The sequence below is a fragment of the Cyrtonyx montezumae genome, unplaced genomic scaffold (assembly GCF_038088225.1).
Source record: "Cyrtonyx montezumae isolate F1298 unplaced genomic scaffold, pur_monq_1.0 scaffold_3, whole genome shotgun sequence".
Taxonomy (NCBI): Eukaryota; Metazoa; Chordata; class Aves; order Galliformes; family Odontophoridae; genus Cyrtonyx; species Cyrtonyx montezumae.
In genome coordinates, this window is record NW_027072034.1 from 83147954 (window position 1) to 83171595 (window position 23642).

The window sequence follows — 23642 nt, forward strand, 5'->3', positions numbered from 1 at the left end:
CAATTGAAAGCCAAAGGCCTACAGATGATGTTTACCGAGTCAACTGCCACAAAAGCCTTGCTAGGCCGAAGTCATAGCTCTAGGATATGCCTCACTATGGGCTGGTTCCCTTGTTTGTTGCAGCTTGCTCAGCTAGCCAGAGTGTAAGCCACTGACAGAAATTTTCTGTGCTCTCCCATTCCAGATAAAGTTCATTTAGCTAGTGCCTTGCTTTGCATATTGTCACTGTATGCTGAAGAACTTTCTGAGTTAAGTACTTGCTCTTAGACAAGGAAAGCTGTCTGTTCAGGGATTCATTCCTCAAGCATGCATGTATTTCTGCATTGGGATGTCCCCGTGGGTTGGTTTCACTCCGCAGCTTAGTTAAGAAGAGTAGCCCATGGGAAAGGGGACATTTTGGCTATACCTTTTCACCTCTTGGAGCTGCAAGCCTCCAAAGTATACCTTAGAGCCTTAATCTCAGGGAACATATTTTCCTTTCCATCCATCATGGAGCGTAAGGAACCCTAAAGGAAGCTGCAAAGCAGCCTGGACGCAACATCTGGATGTGGTGGTGCACCTTCAGGGCTTCTTGCTGAAGCAGCAGGGAAAACAGCACCACACCATCTGTCAGCCTCAGGGCAGACCTTGTGTTGCAAGAGGGCACCTCTCCCTGTTTGACCTCCACAAGACTCATCAAGGGCAGCACAGGAGGCCGAGCGTCATTTGCAGATGGTGTCACGCAGCCTCCAAGCCTTCCAGAGGCTGATGCTAGGCAGGATGGCTTAGAAGAAAAGTATTCCTGCCATGCTCTTTGTGGCTGCCTCCACTCCAGGAGTCAGCACTGCTGAGACGCAGCCCAACCACGAGGCATGGTTTCTCCAAATCTGAGCTGCAGGGCAGAAGGGTGAAGATTTCTGAACCAGAAACTGGTGCTGTCAGAGGAAAAATTACGAAAGGAGGCATGGTATGGCTTTTACAGCTCCTAATAAGAAGGGGAAAGAAATACAGCTGAATTAACTCTTCAGCATAAAGCTGCCTTCTCATTCCCCCAAAGAGTTCATATTCCCTCATCTGACAGGGACAAGTCAGGAGAAGTATCTATCTGTAGGGTGCTACGGGCCCTTCTGTGGGAAGAGTTGTCCCCATGACTTTCCTCCCACACAAAAAAAAAACCCTTATTTCCACTTGGGATATAGCCTCCATCTCTCAATAAACAGGCATGGCAATAGTTATTGAGCTGAGGGTCATTTTCAGTGCTAACAATGGGAAAAAAAAAGGCAATATCCAGCTGTTACCAAAGCAGTAAATCTCGTCACTTCACAACTGCTCTCCTCAGTTCCCAAGCCCCCCAACAGATTCCTGATACATTCCATATTTTGCTCTTTATTTTGTTTTCCATTTGGCAAAGGATAGGCTCTGAACCAGTGTGAAGAAAAACAACCTTTTTCTTTTTTTCTTTTTTTTTTTTTTCTTTTTTCACCACGCTCTCTCTGCTCCAAGTCAGACCAGGTAGTGCTTATCATTTCCTCTGCACTGCAAACACCAGCGTGCCTTCATTTCCTGCCACTGAGCCCTGGACCCCAGGCTGACATTGTTTTCAAGGCCTCTCTCGCCTGGACGTGCTTCCTGTTGATGTCAGGCCCCTCTTCCTCCCAGAGCAAATGGCCTTCCTGCCTGCACATGTATCCTTTTCCACCAAGACCAGCAGGAGCCATTTTCTTCCACTGAGGCTGAGAATAAAATCTGAAGTAGGGATGTAATGAGGTGGGGCAGAGGAGGATGTTTGACATCAGGACATATCTGGAGCCCGTCTCCACAAGGTGGAGGGAGTGAAGAGGTCAAAGCAATAGAGCCGTGTCTCAGCGATGCCGGTATTTCTGAGTACCGGAGAAATCACTTATTAGCAGAGAACATCAGAGACTAATTACAGCTGCTGATTTCCCACTGCTAAGGAATGCAGGCTCACAAAAGAAAAAGCTATAGCCACAGCCTCCATGCTCCAGCAGCACTGTCATAAGCTGCAGGAGATGCCAAGACTTTATGCTACACCATTGCCTTCATTTTTATTCCTTTAAATGGAGGAACCTCTGCTGCTGCCAGCACTATTTCACCAACAGCAGAGAAGCTGATGGCAATTGCAGAACATGACTTACACCAGACCGAAGCTCTTTAGCTTGGCACACTACCACTGCGTGCCCCAGCAGGGGAGGGAGAGCATGACCCAACACCTTTTTGGATCTCCCGTGGACTATGGCATTTTTAGTTTGCCTTTGTTGCTCCAAGAGTAGCTGATGGGTTTTCCCCAGATCCAACCAAGAGGTTTTGAAGGACAAAGTTGCTGAGATCACGAGGAGTGCCTGAGTGTGCTGTGCCTGCTATCTGGGCACTGTGGCAGGCACAGTGGCAAGCACAGGGAAGAATGTGGGTACGGAAGAGCCTGTGTGTGCATTTACACCACCTTAAGCACAGCAGTGCTGATGGGCTGGGGCTCTGAAGCATGTACTGCACCAATTGCAACCCACACAGGCTGTGAACACACCCAGGCTGATAGGAGGCTCTGTGCTATGGAAGAAGCAGCCTGAAAACGCCTGTTTGCAGGCTACACCGCAGCGCGGGCACGCAGCAGAGCCAGCCCTCGCAATGGCATTTCCTGCCCTCCAAAGTATTTCAGCTGCGCAGCTGCCACAGCCTCCGGCACTGGGCGAGGAGCTGGCTTGCATTAGGATGCATTCCTCTGCGAGCTGAGGTTTCCCCTAGCTAGGGAATGACCAGGGAAATAGGTCCCCCTGCATTTTCTACACTGCACCTAAAATTTCTGCCTAAAGAGGTGAAGTGATGAGAGGGTTTACTGTGAGGTCCCAGTGCTTAGCAAGAACCAAAAGAGGACCAGACCCTTTAAGTCACGGTCCTCTGGGGATGTTTGATGTATATTTCAATAAAATTTGCTGTTGTAACTTGCTTTTCTCCTTCCTTTCCTATTTGTCGCCTGGCCACCTTCTTGTGTAGAAACTAAGTAAAGGGTTACTCTTCCAGCCACTGGGTATGAATTGCCACAGAGGCTGACAAAATGACTCCAACTTTATGCAACAGACCCCAAGCCTGGCAGAGCCAGCAGAGTTGCGAGAGAACGAACTGGAGCTTCTTACTCAAGGTACAGTTGCAAAATCTGTTGGTAAGAGGGCAAGATGCAAAGGCCAAAAAACCCACCTACATTCTTGTGGCAGAAGCTGACTGGGGCAGCAGATGCTGAACACTCAGAGCCCAGTCCCATGCAGCTAAACCCTACGAGCATTGAGGACACCAAGCATGCTGCAGGATTGGGTTCTCCTTCCAAGTCTGCTCCCTGAGCAAAATCTTGCTCTGAGGAAAGAGCACAGCCCAGGATCCCAGCAAGCTAATATTTTCCCTTTATGTCCTCTTAGTACAGCTTGCTGTTTGTGAATGAATTACCTCAATCACTCTTAAGCACTGTACTGACCAGGAAAAGGGTGTGGGGATTATTAATGGAAAAATCCTTGAATCTTTTCGCCCTGAGCATGGCTACGGTTACAAGGAAAACAGGATACCACATTGCATATGGGGAGGAAGAAGAGAAAAGGAACAGAAACTAATGATCTACAGGGACTGACTCGCAGGGAAGAACAAAGTGACGGTGGTAAATAGGCACAGCTGGCCCAAATTAGGAGGAGAGAAGTGGACGCACAATAGCAGTCTGCAGAGGGTATAAACACCATGGAGGGAAAGGGCGCATTCCAGATGATCAAGGGGCTGTAGCTGGGAGTGACAGAACGAAATTATGAGGGAAAATGTAGGTTGAGCGGTAGGAAAAACAGCCTAGCAGTGAGACATAGAATCATGCTGCAGAACTGCCTCCTCCAGGGAAGGGGCGTGAGCTACGCTGCCTGGATGTTCAGGATCAGGCAAGAGATGCTCTGAAAGAAATGGTCCTTCATGGGCCTCTGCAGCAAAGACAAAATAATCCCACTGTCCTTCCCATGTTGTTATCAGGTAATGCTTCCTAAGCCACGGCAAGATCTTCTGGAAGAGCACACTGTGGTAACTGTCAAGGAAAGTGTAGGATGCCAGCACTTGCTACAAGAAGAGACGACCACAGCCAGCAGCTGGAGTTTGAATTGGATACTGAAGCATGCGAGAAGAAAGGCTACTTGAAAATCTTCCAGCAGAATGATTTTCCAGTGGGAAAGAGTGTATTTCACAGAATCAAAATGTTTCACAGGAATGTGGGGATTTGGTTCAATTTTTCAACCAAGAAACCATCCAAATATGTTGTTTCCAGAAGGCGAAGTACTTCAACATCAGTATTTCCCACGTGCTATCACCTTTAGGACAGCTATTATTTATGGGGAGTTTCTATGTTTCTGTTCTGATTTTAGGAATGAAGGTAATCTCTCAATAGTGGAATAGAATGCAGAGCAAAACAGCAGCCAGCTCTGATGGATATCAGGTGATATCCACAGAGGCTGGCTGGCGTCTGCTGCTCTCTGCGTGCTTACAAGGATGGCAGCATTGTTCTTTGCAAGCCAAAGTCCAGACTGTTGTATATGCTTCCTGTCAGCAAAGAAGAGAAAAAGAAGGCAAGTGTCCTAGGGTTTGCTTCTCAGCCCTCAGGTTACAACAAACCCACATTTGAAATCTTATTTGTATCTCACGTTCCCCATTGTGAGAATAAAAACCCAGCACGGCCTTACAGAATGCACTTTGCTTCCATCAGCAAAAATCCAACCCCTCGGCAAGGAGCTGCAAATTCACACAGGAGAAGTATCATTCCCATCCCATAGGTGCAAAAAATGAGAAACAGAAATGAGCCGGCAGCCTGAGGTCATGCAGCAAGTTAATGGAAGAGCTAAGGATAGAGCTTGCAGCTTTGACACCTGCACTGTAACTAAACCACAGCCAGATTTCTTGCATCCAAGATTCTGAGTAAATAAGAATTCACCTCTGAAAGTTCAGAAGCTGGTAAAGCACGCATAGATTGCAACTGGCTTATCAGAGCCACTGACCCCAAAGGTCAAGCTGAAAACCTCACACAGATGTGTTTTTCTGGGAGAGGCTCAACTCTTCTCAGGCTCCTACCTAATCAGAAGGACCCTCCTTACCCAAACCTTCAGCCAAAATCTGGAGACTAAAACCACGGCAGGTCAGAGAGTGCCAATCAGGTTACTGAAGTAGTGTTTTGGGTTGGTTTCTATAAAAGTTAGTCTTGTACCAAAAGACCAGACGGCAGTACCCCTGTGCTGGGAATGTTGGAATGGGATCCAGGCCTTGTGGCTTGGTATCCTTTCCAATTCTCTTCTTTTTTCCCCTTGAATGGTTCTCTCATAACTAAACACCACAATAATGGCAAAAAGCTGCCCAGAGACCATTTGGGGAGAAACTGTATTACTTCTGATCATTTCAGGGAATGGGGACTGGTGGAGGGTGGTAAGGGAGGTTGAATTCACTGGAGAAGACATGTTGTCCTGTCTGTTCACAGAACAGTAATCCCAAACTTCTCACTTTTCCTGTCTTCTTCTCTTAACTGATCATTGGTTTCCTTCCTTTACCTTTGATCTTTGTTTCACAGGACACCCACTTTTCTGTGTAGATTTTCTCCCTTGGAGAACAAACTCAAGCCCCACCTTTGGGATCTGAACTGAGGTTTACAACATTTCCCCTGCAAAAAGGGATTTGGGTCCGACATTTCCGATTCATCCCCGTATCTTCCAGCTGCAGCTCTAAACTGGATCAAAAGCATCTGTTCCCAGCTTTTGTTCCCTTCTGCATTCCCTTGAAATGTCTGCAAACATGATGGCTCTGTTGATGCCACCAGGGTGGTCCGACCGCTTCCCATGCCTGGGCATGCACATTGGGTAGCCATGGAGTAGTCAGCAATTCGCTGGGTGCCTCCTCTGGGATGTTGTTGTTCCTCACACCACAGCAGTGGCCTGAAGCAGCAACGCTGCCATGAAATCAACAGAAAACAAATCCACCTCCAGCTGCCCTGGCTCACTAAGAGACACACAGACTTTGTTCTCAGCCTGCAGCTGGTGATGCCAGGAGGTCAGAGAGCCATGCTGGGAGCTCGTGTCTCTCCTTGGGTTTGGGGACGGATGCTCACTCCTCTAGATACTCCCTACTTTGTCTGAAGGCTCCTGGGGCCGCTCCAGAGTGGGACACAGGCAGGCAATGCTTACAGCCACACTGGCTCATGTTGTTCCATACAAAGCTAAGGGGCAGCCCATGAAGAGCCCAGCCATGAAGAGTACCCACGAAAAGTGTCTGCTGTCACAGCATCACAGGGCAGCTCACAGAAGAGATGAGAGCAAAGACATGCTGTGAATCGGCTACCAAACACAAACCATATTTCTCTGCCCCACCATAGGATCCATGTTTAACCTTCACTGCCTCCGCAGCACTCCCCTGCCCATGTGGAGCATCTCTGTCACAGAGGATCCTCACAGGACCTCTGGATATTTGTGCTGCTCTCTATGCTTTGGCTGCTAATATGCTGCAAAGTACCAGCTTTAAGCTCTCCTTCTTTCTGACATAACATGTTTGTCTTCTGTCTGAAGATAGAAGATTCAAAGCTTTGCTGCACTTCCCTGGTCAGTACCTATCAGGTTATGATGTGGTTCCTTTTAGGAACAAGTTTGGGCTTCTCTGCACTCTCCACTCTGCATCTCCCCTAGGTTTAATGGACCTTCTGCCACGATGTTTTTTTTCCCCACAGTTTATAAGCAATTCATTTTCTCTGATTACAGTAGAGAAGGGTCCTGGTCAAAGTAGAATTTTGCAGCAAGCACCAAAAAAATTAGACTTGCTTGTCTGCAGTTTGGCTTCATTTAAGGTCATCCTGTGGTCAGGGACTCTCAAAACAGACAATACCTCATCTCCAGGTGCACAGAACGTCCCATCCAGGCACTGTCACTAAGGCTTTCCACTTGAGTGCTCCTCTGATACGTACCCAGTCTCACCAATGCTTTCTCAGCACTCTGTCCCACAAGAGATTCAGGCCAACACAATCTACTTCTCTGGGAGATGATGGTACCACCATCTTCAATGCCAACATCAATAAATAACAATACTGCTACCTGCTGTTGGCAAACCCACCTTAAATTGCATTCTTTTTCTCACTCCTGCTGGGTTTGTTCTGGTGCAACCCATGGACTTTCCTGGAGCTAACTGGTGCCTCATTCTGGTGATAACGAGATAAGTGTGGGTGTCACCACAGCACTTTGTCATAGGACAGATTCACACACACCCAAGTCACATAGACATCGCTTTTGTTTTGCTGTTTTGACAACCAAAATCATGACCCCTCTACCACTGAGAACGCTTGCTGTGTATGCAGATCTGAAGCACTTCCACACAGGTTGGCTGCAGCATCCCAGATTTATTCTGGTGTCACTGAGGTCAGGAGATGGCCTGGCACCACGCAGCCTGTGCTTCTGGAACAGCTCAGTGCTAAAAGACAGCATACTGAAATGGAGGCATACTGTTAAAGCATTTCAAGGTGCTGGGGAAAAAAACTTTTCAGAGCCACAGGAACAAGATGAAAAATGCTGTTGCTCTGCCAGCACGTGAATCCCTTCTACTCCTAGTGTTCTAGTGTATAGATTCCAAGCGTTGGAGCACTAGGAAGGACACAGTGGGTATCAAGAGCCACATGCCAGGGAGGGTCCATGGGACAACATGCAGCTAAGTAGCATGCTCTTAGCTGAGCCCCTTGGCTTGCACAGCCCTGTACCATCCAGCTTTGACACAAAGTCTTGCACATTCCCTTCTACCCTGTAGCTTTACATCAGAGGGCAGCTGAGTCCTTAGGGAACACCAGTCAGGCCAGCGGTGCCTCCAGCCCACCCAGGCAGAGAAAGGAGGAGCTTGCATGGAGACACATCATTTCAAATGTAAGAAGTGCAGACATAGGTGCTGTGGGGTACAGAGCAATGCCTTGGTCCTCCAGGCACAAAGGGCCCTCAGTCCCACGCAGAGTTAGATACACACGCAGTATTCAGGCCGTCCCAGGCTTTAGGATGGCTCTGGGGAGGGCGTGAGCTGGTTGAATCACACAACACACTACCCTTGATGTGAAATGCTGGGCACATTGCCATGATTTAACAGCACAGCCTGGTTTCTAACTGTCCCCTTGGTTTTACAGCATGCAGGCAAACATTTGGGAGGATGGTATCTTGATGGACTCAGAATGGAAGATTTGCCAAAGCATATGGAAGTCACAGGTATGTATCAGAAAGCTTGTCCTGCTCACAAAAAGAAACTCAATGGAAATGTTGCAAAAGACAGTGATTCCCAAGGGAATCCAGGCAACTTCTGAATCTGGTCTGGCCACGACCTGAGACTACTTTATAGATTGCATCAGGAAGGCAGCATTGGCCAACTAAACACAACAGCTAATCATAAAATCCAAAGAATATCCATTATGTGCTCAGCTAGTGACATTTTAAAGCCTCTAATTTTTTGCTTCTGTAGGCTCCTGGCCAGTAGTGTTCACTCTGCCTTCCTTTGGAGCCAAGCTACAGACAGACTCAGATAAAAATCCTGCAGCCCCACACCCCAGAATTCAGAGAAATTGGTCTCAGGAGCCCGTACTTTGGATCTAACAGCACTCGGGTAACCCCAGTCCTTTCATACTCAATAGCCTGAGCACTCCTGCCTGAAAGCTTTGAAAACGAGAATTGGAAGGACAACAGGAATATTCTGGCCAACAGGAATGTTATAACCTTGCTAGTGCAAAGGTAAAAGCCGTCGTGCACACAGAAGTTTAGAAGCAGCAACAGAAAAATCCTTTGAAGGAAAACAGCGCTGATTTTTATTATTGCCTTATATGAGTTCAGATTGCTGCAAAGTCAAACAAAGCAATAATAAAGCTGGGTATTTAAAAATACTTAATGTTTCACAGCCCGCTTTGAGATGAATCGGGTATCCAAACATCTGGGGACTGCAAAATCCATCAGGAAGCCCAGACAGATGAGACACATCATGGCAGGAAGGTTCGGTGCTGCCATTGGAGAGACAAGGAACAGCAGGAGATCCCTGCAGCTCCTTTTGAGCAAGAAATGTTAGTGCGACATGGATGTGTATACTAAACAAAAAGAGGAAGACGAAGAGAGAGCTCAGAAAGGTTTTTGCAAGCCTCCTGCTGCTTTGCATCTCTCTCGCGTTGCTCTGATCTCTCTGTACATGTCACTGGCTGGCAAGATGACTGCTTCCTGCTTCATGATTTCGTAATTAATTCTTTCTATATAAAAGGAATTTAAAGGAAATTATTACAAACAGTTTGGCCGCACTGCATCAAGTCATTGGATGCTATTTTATTACCCCTGCCATTTTCTTCTTTTTTTTTTTTCCACCCTTTCATTTCTCCTTTAAAAGTTAGACGCTTTCTTAAACTCTTTCCAGATTTGAGCTGTTCCCAGATTGCATGTGGACAGCAAACACAGCTCAGGCGTGGAAGAAAGAGGCTCTCACACCGGACACCCCGGTAGCTCAGGGTGCTGCAGGCAGTGTTCTCAGCAGCGTTTCACTGCGGAGAGCCGCTGCAGCATGGAAACGCTTTGGGTGTAGCAATCCCAGGCTCATCCCACAGGCACTTCATGAAAGAGGCAACTGTTCTGTGTTGGGAACCCAGAGAAATCCCACTTAAAGCCCCATTGTTTCACCCTCTCTAACAGCAGGGCTGGTCCGCTCCCTGCCGAAGCCCCTGTCTGTCCAGCAGTTGGGGAAGAGGCAAATAAATAAAGGCAGTGGTTGCTGGGAATAACAAAGATTGGGGGAAGCGAGGCAAGAGGAAGCAAGAAAAAATCCTTTCATGCTCTCTGTTTCTTCAAAGGCAAATGCCAAGGAGTTGCTTTTCTGGGCTGTGTTTCTTTGTCTCTCTGACTGCTGGATCTTGCTGTACTAAGGGCTTTGAGACACTAACAAATACATTGCGAACACAAGAAGGGGTGTTGCAGGAAAAAGGCATTGAGATCATGCTTAATCAAACTTCCTTACATTTTAATAGCTACGGCGCTGCCGTAGAAGTCAGCCAGCTCTCTGCCTTTGCAGCTCTCAGCTGAGGCGTCAGGCCAAGACCCGATGTTGGTACAGGGCTGTGCAATCTAAAAGCAGGAACTTGCTGAAGACTGTAAAACTGAAGAAGTTTTGATTCATAGAGCCATAGCACGGGCTTCCAAAATGAAGGAAGCTGATGTACTGCATGCCCCTAGCATGAGCATGTTGAAACATTAAGTATTGCAAGCTTATTCAAGTGAGACAAAGCTGCTGTTGCTCACGCCCATAGACTCTGAAACTGTTCAGAGAATGAAGTTCATTTTAAAATCAATTAGGCAGCGAGTTGATGAAAAACTGAATTACTGGCAATGCAGTAACTCAGTGACATCTCTACTTTCCAAAACCAAGCTAGTTTCAGGTGCTGAAAGCAGCCAGATGTAATTCCCTCACCTCTCTTGGTGGATCAGTCTTGCATGAGAAATCTGGAAGAGGAGTTTGGGCTAAGAACCGTTGGTTCTGTGAGCATCTTCCTTCACTGACCAAAGCTGGTGCTGAACATTATTCCTGGCTGTCTGTGCTTGGCACAGCTTCTCTTCATTTCGTCTACTACCACTGAAAAACTCCCAGAATTTTACATCTTGCACACACTTACGGTCCTCCCTTTTATCCCATTTACTGGTAGTCTCCATATGGTCAGCTTGGCTCCCACGCTGGCTTTTTCCAACCTCGCCCTTCTCCAGCTCAAACTTATTGGGATTTCCTTGCATGCTTTCTCAGTTCCATCTTAACTCATTCCCTTTCCACATTCATTCCTTCTGGTCTATTTTTCATTTCTCTGCCACACTCCTCCCTTTCTAGCTGTTTCTTTGGATGCATTATCATTACCTTCTATCAACAGCTGAGCCTGGTCTCCAAATCAGAATCAATTGAAATTGCTGCCAGTGTCTAGTAGGGGCAGCCCTTTCCACAAGCCAGGAATGAGCCACGTCCCACAGCACACTGAGGAAGCTGTACTATAAGAGTAGACTCCCTTCCAAATCAGTGACTATAGAATGAAGGTTGAAATCTTGCAGAAATGCTTTTTGCAGCAATACTTTTTGCAACATTAGCAGAAATAAAGACAGCATCCTGGCCAAATTCCAGTTTAGGTAATCCCTTCTGCTAGCTCAGATGGATGCTGGATTGTTTCTCCATTCTCCTAGCTGCAGAAGTAAGTTGGTAAATGTCATGCTCTGCTCCAAGCTAAAACATCACGTATCAGGGCAGAGGCTTGCCTCTAGCACCAGCAGCCCTCGTCTCTACGCTGTGTGATGTCACCATGGTGTTCTTCACTGCTTTGGGCAGTCCTCCCTTGCTCAATCCAGTTCCAGCTCCAATCTGGGAACTCAGCTTTGATCCACACAGAGCCCATATGCTGGGGACTGTCCCTGTGCTGCTGGAAGGGGACAATTGGACATTGTTCAGCCATTGAATCATAGCTCTGTCAGGCTGCAGGCTGGACAGGCACATTAGCCTGCAGTCTGCCCCAGGAAGGAGGACACTGAGGCGGCCACCACATCCGTAATGGACAGAAGGGATGTGTGTCACCACAGACCCTAAAAATCCAGAATATCTTCGAAGCAACATGAGTTGGTCAAGTGTGCAATATGTGACAATATGGAACAGTGAGTCCAAACAAACCATGACTCCAACTGAAATTGCTTTTGGAAAAAGAAGGAGGCAGCACAGTATGTACGTGTGTGAAAAGGTCCCTATCCCCTAGAAATAAAAGATAAACTGGAAGCTTTTAAAAAGCAAAGGACTGGTACCCTTGTTTTACTCTGTGCCCATACGGCACCTTTTCCATAGAAGATGCTGAGTGAGGTTAAGCTTGACATCTCCTAAATCACCACCCTCTGCCTGCAGCAGACCTTCTTGGGCAACTCCCATGCAAGCACTAATCAGATGTGAACCTGCTCAGGCTATAATTGCTGCGAGCAGGGCTTGAGGCTGAATAGCAGCACGCTTATTTAGCTGTCATGTTTAGGAGCCTAAGCAGTATCCAGTTAATCTTCTCAAATCCCATTATTGAAGTGGAGTGACAGATGGGTATTTTAGCAGGCTAGAAATAAGGACTAATTAGAAGTCCTAACCCTGCTTTGTGTTAGTTACACTTCTCCGACTCTGAAGCAGATTTGATAGCAGCACCCAGGTCCCCGTGCCTGGCTGATCCGGGGCTGGGGCCACAGAAAGACCTCCTCCAGGTTCCTCCAAGCCCAAGGTGGGACCCCAGATCCCAGCCTCGCTGGGATCTGGAAATGAATTTCCTGGCTCAGAGCCCTTTTGTGGCTTTGCATAGCAAACCTCAGGCAGCAGCGAGTGACTGACACTCACAATCGAGCCAGGAAGGAAGAATAATGGAGTCAATAGATCAAAACCATCCCTTCCCATTTACTGCTCTTAAGCCTGCCTTAGGCACAGACCCTTGATATATTGACTTTGGCAACGTGTGCATGCTGTCATCCTGGCAGTGAAGGTATTTGAATGGAAGGAGAAAAAATGAAAACTAAAGAGTTAAGGAAGGGGAACCAAAAGTGCTAGCAATAGGGGAGAATCCCCCTTGCCTTCTTTATGACCTGGAGCTGTCAGCCCAAGCCAACTCCACGGTCTCTTCAGAGGATCCAGGCCATTTGTTTTATCTTTTCTTTGCTTCATTCCTTTACCTTGTTGCACTTGTGATTTCCAGCTGGAATGGGATGGGAAGGGAAAGAAGAGGATTATGTAAGGAAGGTTGTTGCTCTATTTTTCTGGCTTGAATATAAGCAGAAGGTGGAATAAATCTCTCAGGAGATCTTATTCTCATTTAGACTCTTGTGGATCTGAGAATACCTGACCAGAGCAAGGGTGAGGCAAATGCAATAGCAAGTAGAGAGGATAAGAAGAGCAAAATGGTGAAGCTATTCCCTTCTCTCATTTTGCACAAGGAAAGAAAGAAAATCAGCCCTGCTGATAGCTTATTTATTTCATATGAACTGTGGCGCTGAGGTCCAGAATGAGGGCTCATCCTCCCATCACACCACTGAGCCTCACAAGGGATGACTGCAGGGACGAATGTAAAAACAAGTGTGAGGAGCACATGGAGCAAAGGCTTCTCCACACGTAGGTTGCCCCTGCTGTGCTGCCAAGCCATCTGTCTGCAGCAGGACAGACAGTCACACTCACTCCTAGAGATGGCAAATCCAGAACGCTTACAGCAAGAATATCCCAATTGAAATACTCAGATTCAGGATGGTAGACTGTCCTTTTCCTTCTAGTGTTCTTGGTTTGCTATACCAGCATTTTTGGTGAATTGAGGAAAACAGGCAGAGAGTGTTGAAGAGCTCTAGCCTGGATCTCGCCTTCTGTGCCCTGTGTCCCACATTTAGGGACAGTTTATGAGCACGTCAGCACCTTTCAGGTATAAAAGGCAGCACTGATGCTGCTGTGTCTCTTGAAAAACATAGTGATATTCTCTAAATGAAGGTTGAACCAGAGATCCTGAGCCGATCTCCTGTCTGTAATCTTTGGGAAACAAGTTACACAGCAGAGTTAGAGCAGGAATGTCTCCCAGCCCTTTGGATGCTCATTCCCTGTTTTAGAGATGCAGGTACACCTCCTCTAACCATTTAACCACCCAACAGTATTTAATTACATTACAAAAGCAAATGCACATACCATCCTAGGTGGAAGAAAGCAGAGAAAGGAAATGAGATGCAGAGAGGGTTTTGCATTTTGTTCGGTGGTTAGTTTTTGTTCTTTCTTTAACTGTTCTGTGCTTTACAGAACTAAACCAAGTCTCCTGTTCCAGATGATAAATCTTCAAGCTACTCCTGGCCCCAGAGAGCACAGAAGATAATAGCATTTCCAAAGGCGTTTAGTTAGCTGAGCCTTGAGTGTAGAAGAGGGCAGAGAGGAGGAGGAGATAAATGGCTGTGAACCCAGCTCAGCTGCTCAGGGCATATTTTGGAGAGCAGCAGCCACAGCTGAGCATCCTGCATGGGGACACACACATTCCCAGCCCTGCCCAGTCCCTGTGCTGGAGCAGGGCACATAACACAGCCACTGGCAGAGGAAAAAGGAAGGCTTCTAGTCCCCAGCTTTCTGCCTCTATGGGTCTACACCTGAGGATGGTGTGCTGCCTTGCAGCACTGTTTGTGGTATTCTATTAAGCCAAGGCATACGTAGCTTTCATAAGATGCAGCACATCAGTCTATTGCATAAAACATACATTAAGTTGCTCAAGCTGGCCAGCAGCAAGACTACAGAAAGCATTAAAGAATAGGGGTTCTTTCTGAAAAGATAATTCAATTTTAGCATTAACCAGAGCAGAAAGGATGCTCAGTACTGACCCAATTGCATTTTCAGCCTATGTTGGGTGGCCAAGGCCAATTTACGACAGAAACCTTACACATTACTATGAACATTAGAAAAACCATGAAAAGCATTACTAATAAGTGGAGGGAGGTAATCCTTCCTCTCTGCTTAGCACTGTGAGTATATGTCCAGAGCACTGCGTCCACTCTGGGCTCCTCGCAGAGGAAAGACAAGGACTTAATGGAGCAAGTCCTGCTCAGTGTCACTGTCACGTTTTCTGCTTTCCACTTGCACTAAGTTTACCTAAGTCCAACTGGCCATCCAGTCAACCCAGCATTGCTGGGAACTGGGGCTGTCACAGCTGCTGGCATCAGGATGGAGGCAGGCTGCTTTGAAGCTAGGCAAAGTTTCTCTTCCCAAACAGGGGACCAGCAACTAAATGGAAAAGGTGTGTGTTTTGCTCTTTCTCTTCTGGTGCTCTTTTGTTAAGAGTGAGAGAAATCTCCACTGGGGTGAAAATTTGGAATCCAATCCAGCTGTCCCCATGCTTAAGGCAAGAGGGTCAGGCAGAAGAGGAGGTTGCTAACTGCTTCGGTGGTGTGTGCCAAAGTGTCTGTAGGGTTAGGGACTGAACTCTTCATTCCCATACACCATAATAGCATTGGTTTGGCTCTTTAGTGAGGCTAAAGTTTAATATCAGTGTCTTTAACTTCATTATATGCAAGGGCTACAAATGTGAAAACAAGATCAGTCTCAAGCCCATGGAATACACTCACATATCTATTGTCACACTGGTACAGAGTACCAGAAAGTCTGCTTGTGGCTTCATATAAATATAGAAAACAGAGGGTTACATTATTGAATTACATATGAAAGTTAATAATACAGTCAGCACAGTTGCCCTACATTATTTAATTCCAGAGTAAATTCAATTTATGTTGCTCTGTTCTGCCTGTGTCCATTGTAAACATGCTGCAGATTTTTTTGTCGACAATGCAAAACACATCCACTGAAGTTATCAGCAGAGAAGCTGAAGGTTCTGGCATACTAACAAAGGATAATTGGGGCTTGAGGCTCTGGGAACGGATGGAAAGTTGCCTTTAAAACAACTGTCAGTGGAGCCAGTTGGCAGCTTTGATCGTGTACTAGGTACCTAGGATAATGCTGACAAAACCCTTAAGATCATCATGTCCAGCCATCAACCCAGCACTACCAAGTCCACCACTAAGCAGCGACCCCGAGTACCACGTCTACACACAGGTTGCTGTGTCAAAGCCCCAAGTTTACCCAGCCCCTGTTGGTGGTTCAAGACTGGCAGCAGACACCGGTAGTTCTCTCCTTTTAGTCACCCCCCATTTGTACTTCACATGTAGGGAAACTACATCTGATGCAGATCAGAGATGCTGTCTGAGAAGTGACATGGGTGGCCAACGTGACAACCACCTTACCCCACACCCAGCAGGGTGGATATGCTGCTGGTGACAGGGCTGTTTTCATTTCCCCTGATACTACTAAAGGAGAAACACTGAATCATATGTCTTTGACACAGCCCTGACTGCCAGTAAATGTTGCTGTTGTAAAACTTGGTCATACATGCAAAATCTGAGTTATGGGTGCAACAGGCTCTCCAAAGCAGAACTAGGCCCACACTGACACTTTAGAACCGAGCACTGAGATCACTCAGACTGCTTGCTCTCACACCCATGTCAGCTGTGTTGTACATCCACCTTGTGCAGTGCCAGTGTTTTGTCCACCACGGGTATTTGCTTGAGCCACAGCAAGCCGTCATATCACAGGCACTGAGATCCCTATCCTTGCTGCCCCACATCCAGATGAAATCAGCCGTCACCAACAAAGAGAAAGCATCCGCTAAGTCAAAATACATTTTCTCATCTAGGATCTGAAGGAAAGACGTGTGATTCATGTTGTTCACCAAGCACGGGGGAGAAGGCCGGGTCAAAGCGGGGCTCAGCACATGAGGATGTGTGCCTCCTGCAGTGCTTTGTGAGGAAAAGGGAAAGCAGGAAGCAGCATGGAAGAGCTCTCTGCTAATCACAGAGCTAACAACGAAAAGTCAATACAGAGCAAGGAGCTGAGCTCAACTTGAATACTTAACTGCAGTAACACCGTGCCACAGGGACACAAATCTCCAGCACTCAGGAACCAGAAACAGATTGGGGAAGTAACACAAACATCGTCCAAAGCAAGGAGTAACAGAGGAGCACCAGAAGCAGACAGATGGCTCCTGCTCCCGTTGTTCCCAATGTCTTGCTGCTCTCACTTTGTTGCCATAGAGGCTGATGTCTGGGACCCATAAGGTGATGCTTTGCTTGTGAGAGTGGGTGGAGAAAAGCAAACTCTGTTATTAACAGTTTTCCCCCTGCACTCTCCATTTTGGCAGCAGTGTCTCACCTCTCTGTCCTCTACACATGCCTCACACCTGGAATGGTGGCCCTAGCCCACCTCCAATTCATGGGCTCATCCCTTTCTTTAGCCCCTAATTTCAGAGCCAGGCTGTCCTTCTGGCTCCCATCACAAAGATGAGGGGATGCAACCTTAACATGCAGACAACACATTCCCAGCCTGAAGCAGGCACCACAGAGCACAAGTCATGGGCTGCTTGCTCCATCAGCAGTGGGAAACGCACAGCAGACTGCAGTGGCACATCTAGTGCCTTTTCAGCCAACCCAAAGATGCTTTGCTAGTCCTCTTCTCCTCCCAGCCCCTGCTGCTTCTTCCCATGCCAGGTGACAAGCATTTGCATAGCCCCAGAACGATGTGGGTCACGGAACTGATCTGGATTGAGAGCAACCTGTCTGCAAAGAGAGAGAAAGGTTTCTTTTCAGATCAGTCCTTGAGGCAGAACTCCCCAGTGCCACAGTTTCTAATTTCAAGAGCAGGATGAAGGCAGCTCTTCATTCTTCTGCAGCAGATTAAACGAGCATGTGGCATTTTCATTTTACCAAGGAGACTTTAAAATAATGGCCTTGTCTTTTTCCTCCATATCGCCATTAATGATCCTTCAGCAGTTTTCCCAGGCCTTTCTGCATGCATCACTAACCAAAAGCACCTAATCAAAAGCAAGGGCATGCATTCACTTCTATATGTCAACACAAGAGCAGCTTGAAAAGAAATAAAGTAAGCAGACACGAATGCATATTTTCCGTCAATGTAATTCTGCAGCATCGTATTCCACTTTGGAGCCCAGAAATTCACACAGTGATATGGCGTAAATCTTTGATGTTCAACAACGTTAGGCACAAGCACACACCCGGTTGCTGCACACTTAGGCGTGCTACAGTTTTTTGCACACACCCATGCTCAGCCCTGCCTGCTCCTACCCCAGATACACGTAGCTGCACATGTGAGGAAGGAAAGCCCTGTGACCCAGAAAAGCTGCTCCACATCTGGGCAGCAGGTTTAAGGGTTGGCTCCAAAGGGAGCCTGGCCTCAAAGCAAACTTTCTTCCCAAGTGGCAGCTCTCATCTGTCTGAGCTCAGACAAGTCAGCTTCACCATGAAACACACAGCATCAAAAGCAGGCAAGGCTGCCCCAAACCAGTCAGAGCGCACCCAGGGCCACCTTTCCTTGGACAACCCTATTACCATTGAATTATTGTTACTGTTTCCCCTAAGGAACACTTGCCAGTCCTCCAGAAAATTCTTGACCTGCTGCAAAAGCTGTTACAATTTTGTTTGGGGAACTAGTGCCAGCCAGAACTACTACATTTTTATGAGGCCACTAGCTCTAAATGAAAACTTTTCTTACTCTTTCATTCAAATGCAGCTGTGACAAGGCAGGAGCAGTTTCTGCAAAGGCTGATAATATCTCCCTGCTCCTCATATAGCACAGCTCCCTTCCTTCTGTGCCTCCAGGGAATGATGCTGGCTGGCCACAGGCTCTGACATGGCAAGCAGAGTACGAGGGGCTGGTGGTTCCAAAGCTCCTCCAGTGAAGTGGCCCCATTTCTGCAGCAAACAACAAACAAAGGCAATAACCAGTGCTGGGCAAAGTGACAGAGATTGCTTGGGTACCACTGTGGGAGCTGTGGGGAGTGTGGGAGGGGGTTAAGGGGAAAAGCTGAGCTCATTGCATCCCAACCAGACAACATCAGGCAGGAAACAGATGCGCAGCAAACCACAGAGGGGTACAGTGACACCAGAATTAACGGCTGATGGGGAAAACTAGGATGTGCCAAGCTGACCTGCAGGCTGAGAATAAGGTGCCTAATCTGAGGTTTGGCCTTTTGCTGTCCTGATAGTCTATCCTTGCCCATCATATTAAGACAGAAGAGAAAGACTCAGCCTTTTTCTGAGACCTACCTGGCTCTAAACAAAAGAAGCAAAGGTAGATGTGAGTCAGTAGTGATTTAGTGCAAAAGAGCAGATTGTCTTTTACCGGCACAATCCAGTTTTTTAGATGCTGTGGTCGCTGTTGTTTAAAAAGAATGGAAGTTGTACCTGATTGAGTGCCTTGTAAGCCAGTCTGAGTCTTCCACATTAGAAGTACTGGGAATATCAAACTCATTTTTTCTTGGTTCCTCTCATTTTAACAGCTTTGAATTTTTCAGCCCCCTCTTACAACATTCTGTGATGTGACCAAAAGCAAGACTATTGTTTCTGGCTATTTTCTTAAGCAGATCAGATTGTCACATCTCAGTAAAGGCTTGTGCACAGCCTTGCATCTCCTGTTCTCTGCTGGCCCACCCATCACTATAAAATAGTTGTCATTAAGGGAGCTGGGTTCCCAACACGTGGCTCCCACTGAGTTCAGCAGAAGCACTATGTGCTTTTCCTTGCTGGACACCTGAATGGTTATCAAAAGGCCAAAATAAGGCTCTAATGTTCACCTTTCAGGGCTAATAACTCACTAGATCCACTGCAGCAGTACAACACTTTAACAAAGTCTGACACGATGAAGTGTTTCGTAGAGGGTTAGCCCTCTTGCCAGCAGAAAGACCTGAAAACATAACTCAGGTGTGCACTGAAGTTTCAGAAAACAGAAAGCAGCTGAAGAGTCCAGCACCAGTTTTTGTTTTATCTCATGATTTTTGTGGCCTGACTCATGACTTCAGATGCTTGGGAGCACTGATAACAGCCAGCCCCCATAAGGAACACAACGGCTCTCTGTGTCTAGACTGCTGGCAGGAAAAGGCCAAGTAGGGTCAAAAGCAGCAGTGACAGGAACTGACTTAAATGTGGTCAGTTCAACACAGCCAAGCTTCAAACCAGCCGCCAGACAGCAACATCTGTCCACATCACTGAGCTGGGTCAGGTCGGAAGAATCACCAGGGGGCTAGCAGTCTGTAATCTCCTGAACTACACCACTGAACCTGCTAAAGTATTTACATCCACACCACTCTTAAATACTTTGTAAGCCTGACACAACTTTTACTGTATTACCATAAAGCTCATTACTAGGCTCACTACACTGGGCTCGGCTCATCTGATCAGGAAGACAGTGGGATCTGATCACCTTCCATTGAAACACAGCCATCTCCGATGCAGACCACTGCCAGTTATTAAACAGTTAAATGACAGGAGAGGAAACGCTGATACCTTAAGCAGAACATAATTCTCTCCACTGGAGTTTGGCAGGGACACAGGGACTAAGGTCCTTGCAGAAAGCACAAGCTGCTCGACAACAACCGCAAGCATGTAGGAGCTCAAGCTGTGTGTTTCCTCCGCAGAGCACCACGCACACCGCACAGCACCCCCTGTCTCTAGCAGCCGGCCATTGATCCCGAGGGAAAAAGGCAAACTGAATCGCCTGTGCTGGAACCTGCTTTCCAAAGGATCCACCGCAAACCCTTTCCTGGAGAGCAGCTGAACCTCCTCAGTGCTGGCAGCTTCCGTAACAGCCTGGCTGGGCGCTGCTTCCAAGCAGGGAATGGACGCAGCCTGCTCCTACCAGTTAAACACACAGCGCTATCTGAAGCAAAGAGAAAGTCAGTGCTTTGCATCTGTGACATCTGAGAACAGGCACAACAATGTCACTATCCCCAAGCCAGCTATCTCTCATGCTCTAATGCTCTTCTGATTTTGTTTCGTAAGTACAGGTTGCAAATTCATGATGTGCTGGTGACATCTGAAGGTTTGCTTCTTCCCAAAAGGCCACCTTGGCACTCTTGGTCGCATTCCTACCAATCCAACACAACTTACTTCTCAATAAACTTCTAACAACCAAGTCTTTCATTTCTGGATCCCACAGCACTGGGCCACGGGATGTGCTATTCAGCAAATATCAGCACTGTACAAAGGGAAAGGGACTTCACATCCCCCCCCCCCCCCCCCCCCCATTCTCCTCGGCATTGAGAAGTAGGTTGGCACTATGAACCATCCCACAGATGAGACTTAAGACAATGCCTTTCCTTCTTGAGCCCAAATAAACTATTTTGAAGTTTATTGAAGTTTATTGAAGTTTATAAACTGCAAGATTTCTGGTAATAAATTCTGCTGTTCTGGTGTCATTTCAGCTGCAGTAATTATGTCTTTCCCTTAAAAATCCCCCTCGATGCTCCAACTGAATGTACTGCCCGTACCTGCCTTCCCCATGCTGTTTTTCAGTGTTCCTCTAAACAGCTGTAAATTGTCCCTCCACCACTGCCGCTCACATAAGCACTGAGTGGAGTTTATCTAGCTGTATCTTGCACTGCCAAAGCAATATCAGTTCATTAAATCTGTTATTCTGGCTGCTTCGATTCAGTGGCCGTTAAGAGCTATATAAGTTAAAGGATACGGTAATTGTTACTGTCAGCTCACAATGAAATTGAATGACTAGCTTTCCCCCATACCTGAATAAATGCATGTATATAACGTTTTATCTCAGTGATACATGCTCCATCCTCTTCTCAGTGCCGTGGAGAGGACTTCCACTATATAGTCCACCCCGCTGACATTGCCATTCCTCCCTGCACTCCATCAGCCACGCTCATCAGCAAATGAAAGACCTGATTGTACAGCCCTGCCTGCACAGCGCTGACATTGCTGCTGGAAGCTCTCCTGCTCAGAGCAGCCTGACACCAGTAAAAGTTAACCGACTCCAACTGGCACAGAGTACTGACATCAGGGATGGGAACAGGCATGGATTTATCTTTCCTTATTCCATAAGTCAAACTCTCTGCTTCTTCTCTCGTCCTCCAACCTTCTCTTGGAAAAATCACCGTGCATCCTCCCACAACCAAGACCGACCGCTTCCAGTTTGGGACTCACTAATCTTATTGCAGTTTCCTCTTATCTGAGCTACCGAGCTTCAATATCATATCTGGGAGCACGGTGGTCAGGGGGAGGAGGAGAAGAGGGAAAGATAACAGGCAGGGCAGTGAAAATGTTAGTTCAGCTGCCCCCCACACCTCACACCCAGCCCTGCACCATCTCCAGCTTCTATCCTGCCTCAGTCTCCCCCCCAGGGGAAGGACAATACGGGACCAGGAACCAAATGCAGATGGCATGTCCCCAGCCCCTCTACAGGCCCTGCTTCAGGAACATTGGGTCTGGCAAGAGGCAACACTCTTCCCTCCAAGCCCAGCTCCGCAGTGCTTGCTACCTTTTTCCAAGGCCAAGGGGATGGGAGAGGGCGTCACAATGTGCATGGGGCCATCTGTGCCCTCACTGACACAGCCTTATCCCCACACACCGCGCTTCTCATGCAAGGGGCCATGCAGGCGTGTCACCAAAGCAATCCTCCACTTGTTCATTCATTGCAAGTGACTGGGCAGTGACTCTACTCCCCGCAGATAAAACAGATCCAGGTTGCCTAACCCTCGGGAAAGGTTCAGTTTCCAGTCCCACCGATGAAAACTAAAACCCAAAAGCCAGGATGCACACTCTGCTCATCCGCAACCAGAGTAAGAATAAAGAGGCATTTACCATCCTGCCCAGAGCTCTCCAGATGCTCCGTCAGATCACAGCCAAATGCGCTCGCGGCTCCCTTCCTCTTGAGTTTCTGCTTGGCTCCCTTGTTCTTCATGAGGTTAGTCCCAAAAGAGGTTCACCCCCCTCCTGCCTTCCCCCCCGCCCCCCGGCCTGGTGCGGGACGACAAAAAACTGGCTCTTCTCAGACCACCGCCCGCGTCCCGCTCCTGGGAGGTAGCATCGGGGGTCCCACACGGCGTCCGGACAGAGAAATCAACATTAATCCCCACCAGATGTTGAGCTGCTCCGGTGGCAGGGCAAGTTCAGGGTGCAAGGAGGCTGCCCAGCAGCGATCATAGCTCACGCCTGGAAGGCTTCGCATCGGGGGGAAGCGGAGGGTGGACGGGTGCCCGCATCCGAGCTGGCGAGACGAGGGCAGGCGGTGGTGGCAGTGGGGACTTCTGTCCCTCAGCGTGGCCCTGGGACGCTCTGCAGTCACCCTTCTGGGTTTCCTCAGCCAGGCTGTCGCTGCCTCCAGCCGCAAGCGTCCCGCTCTGGTTTTCCTTCTCCCAGCTTTTGGAGGAGAGTGGGTGCTCCAGCGGACTAACGGAAAGGGACTGGGGAAGAGCCTGTGCGAGGCTCCTCGCTGGCTCCCCCCCTTCCCCTCCTCCTGCCGTCGGACAGCGAGAGGAATGAGAAACCGGCTTCCTGTCCTGACTCCCTCGCCCGCTCTCCCTCCTTTCCCCCCTTTGACAAATCCTAGGATTATCCAGCTCAAAAAAATGCTGAAAGGAAGTTCGCCGAGGAGGAGCGGAGCGGGAGGGGGAGGTGGAGGGATGCAGGGGACGTTTTTTTGGCAGTAAAGTGCATTTGTGTGCGAGAGGCTGAGGAAAGGCAGCGAGGGGCTGGAGGACGGGGGAAGAAGAGGGTAAGGCTGTCCTGGCCGCGGGCAGATAATAGGCTGATGGAGGAAATCACGGCTTCCTCGGCATCGCTGAGGCCCGTGGTTGGGTGCTTCGTGAGCTGTCAAGGCTCAGCCCCGAAAAGGCCCAAGAGGGGAGGCCAGGAGATCCCTGCCACCGCTGGCCAGGTCCTTCATCCCAAGGCATCCCTCCAGCGTGGCTCTGTCCCTTCAGGGTATGCCTTCCTCTGCAGGGGCAGGGGTTGGGGCTGGCAAAGCATGAGACGGGAGCAGAAAGTTGGGAAATGAAAGACAGAGAGGCGGGAACTCTCCTCCCTCCTCCGTGGCTCTCAGCAAGAAGAAACAGATGCTGTTCCTGCACTAAACAGTCCGTGCCCAGAGAAAGCTGCCCTTTGCTGAAGGAGAGATTCAGATGCAAGGGGCTGAATCGCCCAGGAGTGACAAGAAGGAAAACTGGTTGGCCCTTCCATCAGCACTAGCTCCTGCACCCCTCCAACAGCTCTCTGCATTATACACGTCTCTGCTCGTGAGAGCAGCCCCTT

General features: G+C 48.1%; 1 protein-coding gene across 2 annotated transcripts in view; it reads right to left on the reverse strand.

The window, feature by feature from the left end:
- The window catches only part of ARHGAP31 (Rho GTPase activating protein 31), a 56183-nt gene extending 33822 nt beyond the window's left edge, over positions 1 to 22361 (reverse strand). For both annotated transcript variants that reach the window (XR_010622524.1, XM_065742087.1), the window contains exon 1: positions 22194 to 22361. Coding sequence is in view for 1 of the 2 variants with exons in the window: in XM_065742087.1 (XP_065598159.1) it covers positions 22194 to 22293 (100 nt within the window). In the remaining variant the exon portion in view is untranslated. The remainder of the gene's footprint in view (positions 1 to 22193) is intronic.
- Positions 22362 to 23642: the final 1281 nt, after the last annotated feature.